Source organism: Dipodomys ordii, unplaced genomic scaffold (assembly GCF_000151885.1).
Source record: "Dipodomys ordii isolate 6190 unplaced genomic scaffold, Dord_2.0 Scaffold155, whole genome shotgun sequence".
NCBI classification, from domain to species: domain Eukaryota; kingdom Metazoa; phylum Chordata; class Mammalia; order Rodentia; family Heteromyidae; genus Dipodomys; species Dipodomys ordii.
Window position 1 is genome coordinate 328,550 of NW_012267371.1, and position 9,275 is coordinate 337,824.

The following is a 9,275-nucleotide window of genomic DNA, read 5'->3' on the forward strand; positions in this document are numbered from 1 at the left end:
TGCTCAGTGTCCTTTGACAATTCAACTGTATTATGGTAGGGGGCAATACTGAGTTTTGTTTGAAGTCAGGACTTTATGCTTGCTGGGCAAGTGTCCTACCACTTGAGATGTGCCCCCCACCCCTATCTGCTTCTAATTCTCACCACAGCCTGACCATTCTAAATAACCTTAGTAGACAAATACTACCCTACCCCGTGGCATACCAGTGATCTCTGGGGAACCATTTAACCTCTCTGAGCCTCAGTTTCCTTACATGTGACGTGGAGTTATTCAATGTGAACACTCAGGGATGTGCAGTGTGTGGAGCCTGGTAGTTGTTCTGTGCTCTCACCTTTCTTTTCTCCATTCTTCCTTCACTTTTGAGCAACGCTGCCTAATCTCATCCTATCCCTCATCCCCCTCCTGCTTCCATGGCTGAGACACCAATTTCTCCATTAGGCATTCCCAGGCTCTTCCAAATCTGGGTTTCCTTGGACTCTAAGCAGGCTTGGCAGGTGGAGGGTGATTGGGAGCAGTCAAGCATAACTGTGTCACCATCAGCACTTTATAGTTCTGAGACATGATTTTGCCAGACGATGCAGGACAGCCACTTACTAAGGGATGGAGGGTGGGGTGAGGGGGAGGAGTTGCCCTGGCAATTCTGGGCTGGAGGTCTGGCTGCTGCCAGTTTGTCTTGCTGTCTTCAGTCATCCTAAGCGTAATCCCTGAGATCTGCTGGCTTTGCACGCCCTGCCACCGCCACTGCCGCACTCCTCTGAGTTGTTACCATGCCCTAATTGCTGGGTCATCATGATGCTATCTGTGCAGAGGGAGGAAGAGACAGGCTGAGCAGGAGGGGAGGGAAACCCCATTTCTGGCTGTCCGAGAAGCCTGGGTGCTCTGTGTCTGGGCGTGTGGGTGTGTGGGAAGAGGAGTAGCAGGGGAACCCCACATGCTGTTGCAAGCTGCCTTCTGCAAATTGCTTCTGTTCAGCCTGAAGATGAGTTTATGCTAGAACAGGACACTGGCCAGGGCAGCTCTCAGGCTGGGACTTGCCCCTGCTGGGAAAGCATGCTGGAAGTCCCCTAGCAGCAGAGACTGGGCAGGGCAGGCAGAAAGGCTGAGTCCATCCTAACCAGCAACTCGCCTCTCTGCCCTGTCAAACTGTGGTAGGGAAAGCATTATTCAGGTTCCAAAGGCCTCCAGAGGGGGAAGTAAAGTGTCCCCAAGGGTCCCTCTTGTTGAGTGGCCCCTCCTCCCAGGAAGGATGAGTTTTTCAGGTTGTCCACAATACAGCTGTTCGCCTCCACAAACCTTCTTCATGTGTTCATGTATGCTGAGATGACTGGCAACAAGAATCTTCTTTCTCCTTCCTCTTCCTTCTTCTCCTTCTCCTTCTTCTTCTGCCATTATTGAGCTTGAACACAGAACCTAGGCACTGTCCCTTAGTTTTTCACTTAAGGCTGGCACTCTACCACTTGAGCTCTACCTCTACTTCTGGCTTTTTTGCTGGTTAAGTGGAGACAACAGTCTCCTGGGTTTATCCACCTATGATCTTCAGATCTCAGCCTCCTGAGTAGCTAGGATTACAACTATGAGCTACCAGTGGCCGGCCAGGGCAGCCTGTTATTGCCATCAGATTCAGTGACCTGGGTCTCCACCTCTGCTCACAGTCTCATTCCCAAAGCCATTGTCCTCAACCTTAATCCCTACCAACAATCTTTCTGTACTCTGGGGAGCCCTTGCTGGGGAGAGACAGCAATTGGTGGGCTGTGGGCCTGGGACCAGGAAGTGACTGGGAAAGGAAGGTCCATGGAAGGGGCAGAAGGGCCTGGGAGGGGCCACTGGAGCAGGGAAGTCATGTCGGGGAGGAAGGACAGGGGCTCAGGGAACTTTCTGAAGAGACAGAGCTCCATGCTGAGTCCTTCACCCCAAGCCTCTTTTGGCTATTCCAGTCCTGTCTTAGCTGAGGTGCTCTGTGAGAGGTTGGGGTGAAACTTGGTGAATGAAAGTTCTGGCTTTGTGTAGACACTCCTCTCCCCATTCAGGAAGCTTGGAAGTGTCTCAGTGAGGACCCTCAGGTAGCCTTTGTGACAGGAGTCTCCCTGAGGCCCACTAGCAGTCCATTAAAGACTCCAAGTTTGGCCTCTCAAGTGGTGACTTCTCTATTCCCCAGACTGGATCTACCATACAATATTTGACTGAGTTGCATGGCATGAGGGCTACCAACAGGGCCACCACCAGGAGGCACTTTTGCCCTAGCCTACCTGAGTCATCGCTCAGTGGCGAAGAAGGGAGAATGGGCCACTGTGGAACTGAACTGAGGCTGCAGGAGGCTCTGTGGACCTAGGAGAGGGCGTGTTCAGGCTTCTGAGTTTGTGTCCAGATCTGAGCAGCCACACCCCTTCTTGGGATGAGTAATAGTGATGGTCCCAGACATTCTCTCTTCCCTAGCAGATGATCACTAAGGGCCAGGGTGCTGCAGAACTCAAGTCTCAAAATGATTGACGGTTGTCAGGCCCGGTGCCCCTTCAGGGAGGGAATGAATCTTTACCCATTTAAGTGGGTTCTTTCCTGAACTTCAGGTAGCTGTCTGTGGGACAGAGATGGCCAGTCCTCCTGGAATCTCTGTGTCTGCCTGTCTCTAGGCCACACTGTCCCTGTCATTTCTAGAGCTGTGAGATAGTAATCAGCCAGGGCCTTAGCTGGCTCCTGCTCCTTATGGGGGATCCTGGGCAGGTTCCAGGCAGACTCCTAGCTGTTGATCTCCATATTGAGTTTCTTTCCCCTTCATAACCCTGCTAACTTTTAGAATTCAGTCCTGCCTGTCACCTGCTCCTCCTACTGGAGGCCCACGATTCAAGTGAGAGCCTCAGTTCTGCTCCTCATGATACTCTATGCCATCACCTTCATTACAATCCTCACAGTTGTAATTACTCTTCCAGGTTTCTGCTGGGGGGCAATCCCCTCCCCCAACAGTCTTATTAGAATAAGTCGTATTACTATACAATTTGCTCATTTGAATCCAATAGATTTAGCATCATTTAAGCCTATTTACTCAGAGGCTCATACTCTTGCTTAGCTTTTTCAGCTTGAGTTGACATTCTACCACTTGAGCCATACCTCCACTTCGGGATTTTTTTTGCTGGCTAATTGGAATAAGAATCTGATGGTGTTACATTTCTTTTCTGGTTCTGGGACTTGAACTCAGGGACTGGGTGCTATTCCTGAGCTGCTTTTGATTAAAGCTAGTTCTCTCTCTACCACTTGGGGAAAAAAAAGAATCTGATGGTGTTTCCTGACCATCTTGGTTTTAAACAGTAATCCTTAGATCCCAGCCTCCTGAGTATCTAGGATTACAGATGTGAGCCACAGGCACATGGCTATGTGGTAACTCTATGGCAAAGATTTCCAGACACTTCCAGACTGTTTTACACAGTGATTTTACATTCTCTTTCTCAGGCCCTAGGTATTGGGCATACTGTTCTTGTACTTGTGGGACTGTCTTGTTCACTATTGTCCTGACAACCCCAGGGTGGCCTGATCCAAGCAGATAGTACGTGCAATGTGGATGAAAATGGGAATGAAAAGGGTCTTTTGAACACTGCCCACAGATCTGCATCTCCAGACTTCCGGTCAGAGATTCTGTTCTTGTGCTCTTCACCAAGAGTCTCTCAACTCCCTTCTCAACCTAATAATTAGCTGCTCCGTGCTGCCCTCCTAATCGCTGACAGCATTAGTTATGACTCCTCTGTGTGGCCAGGGGTTGTTCTGGGATTAAGAGGGCATTTTCATCATCCTGTGATCACCACTGACCTCTAGCTCAGGGCTTGGCACAGGACAGGGCCTCTGTGTGTGTGTGTGTTTTGGGGATCGGTGAGACAGCTGGAGGAGTACTGGGAGGTCCTCACAGAGGATTGGAACCACTTGCCTCCAGGTCTTGGGGTTCTCTAAATGGTGAGGAGTGACTGGAGCATCTTGGTCTTCCATTGTGAGAGGCTGCTGCCATCTCTTCACTGCTTTTTTCAAGCCAGGGCTGCCCAAGCCCTGGGAATGGTCCAGAACAGGATCAGAGCCCCAGAGCTTGGGTGCTGCTAAGTCGAGATATGACAGAAGACCCCATGTTTTTCCCCCCCTAGAGTACATAGGGCCTCATAGAATGAGGATACCTATGTATAGTAGTCCTAGGGTTTGTCACATGATGGGTGATTTGTGAACTATTGGGGTGGGGTTGCAGGTTTGCAATATGATTTGTATAGAGCCATTTTTATTCCACTTGCCAATATGTAGATGTGGTTTTCTACTGATATAACAAATTTTATTTCCATCACCACCCTCCAGTCTCCAAACGCTGCTTCTGGCTCCTCTCCGCTTTATGGTACCCCTCCCTGCCCTTTACCTGCCCACACACAACAGAGTGAGTTGCCTATATTCCCATGGTAAAAACAGAGTCAGTTTATTAGGAATAGGTAGAGGCTCCTGGCAAAGAACTTGGGTCCCAGTTGGCAGGGATTGTAGGAGGGCCTTGGGAGGTGGAGTCCGCTTAGCACTTCCTCCAGTCTCCATGTTATTGGGATAGCTACAAAGCACTAATGGGGGTAGGGGGCGGGGGGAGTACATGTATAAGACATCTAAAGCCCCAAAGCCAGAAGGAACTAAATGGAGAGGGAGCAAGAAGCAGAGGCAGTGTATAGAAAGTGAGATGAGGGTGGGTCTTCATCCCACTAAACAAATTTCAGCTCTTGGTTATCTGTCTAGTAACTATTCTGTGGTTCTGAAAATGTGAGACTGGGAAATAGACTTGTTTTTTTTTTTTTGCCTGGGGCTTGAACTCAGGGCCTGGGCACTATTCTTGAGCTTCTTTTGCTCAAGGCTAGCACTCTACACTCACAGTGCCACTTCTGCTTTTTTTGTTTATGTGGTACTGAGGAATTGAATCCAGGGCTTCATGCATGCTAGGCAAGCACTCTACCACTAAGCCATGTTCCCAGCCCCACTAGACTTATTTTCATAGCTTAAGTTCACCATACCTGAACCAGTAAATCTATTGTCCAAAACCCACTCTCGGGTCTCTGGGTTGGGAGAGACTAGACACTAGCAGTCCCAAGTGAGCCTGGAGTCCTGGAGATGGCTTTGAAACTTAGAATGTTCTCCCCCCGCCGGCCCCCAGTATCAGGATTTGAACTCAGGACTTGGCACTTGTTAGGCTTGCTTGCTCATACTGGGTTGTTAACCACTTGAGCCATACCATCAGTCTGGCATTTTGCTGGCTAATTGGAGATTAGCTGCATGGGCTGACTCTGAATCTTGATTCTTCAAGTTTCAGCCTCCTGAGGATTACAGGCATGAGTCATCAGTATCGGGGTAGGGGTGTCTCGGTGTTTGCAATAGTTTCTGCTTCAGGTGAGTACTGAGGAGAGTTCACTTTTCTTGGGAAGTTTGGGTGGGGTGATGAGGGCAGGGCTGACAGTTTGAGTAAACTGGCTTGAGACCTTCAACAAAGCAGAAGTAATGTGCCCACTTGGCCTTCTTATCTGGAAGAGAAGCAGTAAGGGGACTGCATTCTCTCCATCATACTCGGCTGTCCATCACCAGCCTAGAGGACAACAGTTTAGCAATTTCTTTCTCTGCACCCAACTCAGTCCATGGTCTACTTCAGGGCCTGTATCCAGCTATGTGAAAAGTGGCTCTTGAAGATAATGGTGGGCCTAAGGGGGAGGGGGTGCAGCTCAGCTCCCTGGGGGAACCCTAGGGGAATCTGGAGTCAGTGTGGGGAACTAAGGATTTGTGTGTGTGTGTGTGTGTGTGTGTGTGTGTGTGTGTGTGTAAAGGTGAGGCATCCTGGGCTCTGGTTCCCAGCCTCTGGTCCAGTGTTCATTCTAATGGCCTGAAGAGCTTCTCCCAGACCCCATTTTCATGCTGGAGCTCCGCCCACTCCCACAGCTCAGGAGCCCCTGGGGCTCGCAGGGGATGTAGAGTTCGCCTGTGCCCACCACGCTGCAGCCCCCGCTGCTCCTGAGGACTCCAGCGGGCCCCGTGCAGTACTCGGTCCTCAGCATGGGCGTGCTGACCATACACGGCTCGTACAGGGCGGCACCCTTGGAGCTGCTCACCGCTGTGGGAAGGGGAAAGGATTCTGAGGGCCCCAGCCTGCAGGCTGACAGGGCTTCCCCCGAGCACCTCAGCCAGGCCACTCCCCTCCAAGGACACCCCATTCCAGCTGCCCACTTCCATGCCTCCTCATCTAGCCCATGTCCATCTCCCTTTTCCCAGAGCCTTGATAAGGCCAGGCCTGATGCTGGATTCAGGTGCTCTTAGTCTCAACTTGTCTTGTCTCTCCCTTCTAAGCCTGCTTTTAAGCATCCTTTTAGAGCCTCTGAAATTGTGATGCAAGTCTGCTCCCCTTTTTTTTTCATTCATTAGTTCTTTTGTTTGTTCCTTTCTTCTCTTTCTTTCCATTCCTGCCTTCCTTCTTCCATTCCTGCCTTCTTTCCTCCTTCCCTCCCTCTCTTTCTTCCTCCCTCCCGCTCTTCCTTCCTCTCTCTCTCTCTTTCTTTCTTTTTTTCTTTCTCTCTCTCTCTCTCTCTTTCTATATGTGCCAGTACTGGGGCTTGAACTCAGTGTCTAAACACTGTCCCTTAGCTTTTTCACTCAAGGCTGGAGCTCTATCACTGGAGCCATAGCTCCACGTCTGGCTTTTTGGTAGCCAATTGGAGATAAGCATCTCACAGACTTTGTTGCCCAGGCTGGCTTCTAACTGTGAGCCTCAGACCTCAGCTTCCTGAGTAGCTAGGATTACAGGCATAAGCCACCAGTGCCTGGCTTACTCTCATTTCTAGCCCTTAAAAGAAGTGGACAGGCCAGCCAGAGTTCTCCATCAGTCAAAACTCATGGCAGTAAGGGCTCTTCTTGTGGAATGGAGACAGCTCCAGAGGTCTGAGTGGGTGGTGTGGACTTTAACACTGATTGATCGACTCCCAAGACCCAGAGCCCGGGTAGCATGGCTCATCTACTTACAGATATTCACTGGCCCAATGCCTTCACACAGCCTGGAGAGAGGAAGGAAAGGAAGACAAGATTAATTGTATTGACGAGAACAAGGCTGATCCATGTAGTACCTCTCCCCCTCCAGCCTTCAGTGCATTAAGCAGGAGGACTCCTCTGTTGTGTGCAGTCTTGACTATTCCATGAACTACAGGATGGGTAATAGAATAGGCAATAGGTAGTTCCTTTTCCTCATTTCTCAGCTCACCTGTGCTCCTCACCCTCCAGCAGGCGCCTGTAGGTGGCGATCTCGATGTCCAGGCCCAGCTTGGAGTTCATCACCTCCTGGTACTCCTTCAGCAGGCAGGCCATGTCCTGCTTGGCCTTCTGCAGGGCCTCCTCCAGCCCCGCCAGCTTGCACTTGGCATCAGTGAGGGCCGCCTCACCCTGTTGCTCCGCCTGGGTTATAGCCTCCTCAAGTTTGCAGCGCTGGGGAGGACACACACACACACAAGAAGGTATCACTGGACTGTTGGGGCCCTAGCTAGATCCACACAAGACAGGAAGAACAAGTCATAATAGCTGCCGGATTTGCGTTTGCAGTGGATTTGAACCTAGGATTGGGCCATCTGCTCCTTCTGGTAATGGGAACTATGTTCTGTGTGAAAGATGTGAGATCTGAGAATTTCCTCTTGAAAATATTCAGCAGTGTGTGTGTGCACACGCATACCTGTGCACCTGAGAGCATTTGTGCACCAGCACTGAGACTTGAACTTTGGGCCTGGCGCCTGACCTTCTGTTTTTTTTGCCCAAATGGAGCCACAGTTCAACTTCTGATATTTTGCTGGTTAATTAGAGATAAGTGCCTCGTGTTTTATTTATATATTTATATATTTATAATTCTGTCAGTCGTGGGGCTTGAACTCTGGGTGTAGACACTGTCCCTCAGCTCTTCAGCTCAAGGCTAGCACTCTAACACTTGAGCCTCAGCACCACTTCTGGTTTTCTAGTGGTTAATTGGAGATAATATCTCACAGACTTCTGGCTTTGAACCACTATCCTCAGATCTCAGCCTTCTGGGTAGCTAGGATTACAGGTGTGAGCCACAAGCACCCAGTTTCATGTTTTTATTTTTTTGTTTGTTTGTTTTGTTTTCTGCGTGGGCTGGCTCCAAATCACAATCCTCAGAGCTCAGCCTTCTGAGTATCTAGTATGACAAGTGTGAGCCTTTGGCACCTGGCACTAATATATTTTAATTCCTGGTCTTCATTAGCCTAGGAGAACAAAGGAGTTCTGATTTTATGAATACCCCACTTTGGAGCTCTGGTAGGATCACAGGATTGGGGTCTGGGTTTGAAGGAGCCATAGAGAACATGGTCCCTACTCCCCTGCTCTTTCCTCTCTGCCAGGGGTCACCTCATCTCATTGGGGACCTGGTGTATCCCGAGGCTGCTCATCTGATGAGCAGCTCTTACAGAAAAGGTTTGTTTCCTGTTAAGCAAGGTGGCACATGTCTGTCTCCTCTTTGGCGGTGCTCACCAGGAGGTTGGACTGCCCCCACTTCTAGTGGACCAGTGGCCTCTGCTGTGGTCGCTGGTGGACTGTCACAGCCAGAGGTCCTGCCTTACCTGGGCCTTGACTGTCTCAATGTCTTGTTGCAGCCGCTGGATCAGTTTGTTCATTTCCAGAATCTCATTCTTACGGTTTCGAAGGTTGTCACAGTGGTCTCCAGCTGTCATCCTCAGCTCCTCATACTGCCGAGACAGAGGAGTCAGAGCCCATGCCCAGCCCATGGCATCTCCTAGCCACCTTTCTTGGTGATGCTAGGCTTTAGTTCTGCTGGGGTGGCTTTCCTTCCCTTCCTTCCTTTCCTTTCTTTCCTTCCTTCCTTTCCTCCTTCCTTCTTTTGTTCTTTCCTTCTTTCCTTTCCTTCCTTCTTTTTCTTCCTTCCTTCCTTCCTTCTTTCTTTTCTTTTCTTTCTTTCTTTCCTTCTTCATTCCTTCCTTTCTTTCCTTCTTCCTTCCTTTATTTTATTTCTTCTCTTTTCTTTTTTCTTTTCCTTCCCTCACTTTCTTCCTTTTCCTTTCTGTCTTTCTCTCCCTCCTTCTTCCTTCCTTTTTCTTTCTTTCTCTTTTCTTTTTTCTTTTCCTTCCTTCCCTCCCTCCCTTCCTTTTTCTTTCTTTCTTTCTTTATCTTTCTCTCTCTTTCTTTCTCTCTCTCCTTCTCCTTTCTTCCTTTACTTTCTTTCATTCTCTCCCTCTCTTTCTTTCTGTCCCTCTTCCCTCCCTCCCTCCCTCCCTCCCTCCCTCCCT

The 9,275-nt window shown here is 49.6% G+C and overlaps 1 protein-coding gene across 1 annotated transcript in view; it reads right to left on the bottom strand.

The window, feature by feature from the left end:
- Positions 1-5,840: 5,840 nt before the first annotated feature.
- Positions 5,841-9,275, bottom strand: part of Krt82 (keratin 82, type II) — an 18,224-nt gene continuing 14,789 nt past the window's right edge. Inside the window, exons 7-9 of the mRNA XM_013032464.1 lie at positions 7,232-7,452; positions 6,997-7,028; positions 5,841-6,094 (exon numbers count right to left, since the gene is read on the bottom strand). Coding sequence (XP_012887918.1) covers positions 5,859-6,094; positions 6,997-7,028; positions 7,232-7,452 — 489 coding nt within the window. The 3' untranslated portion in view covers positions 5,841-5,858. The remainder of the gene's footprint in view (positions 6,095-6,996; positions 7,029-7,231; positions 7,453-9,275) is intronic.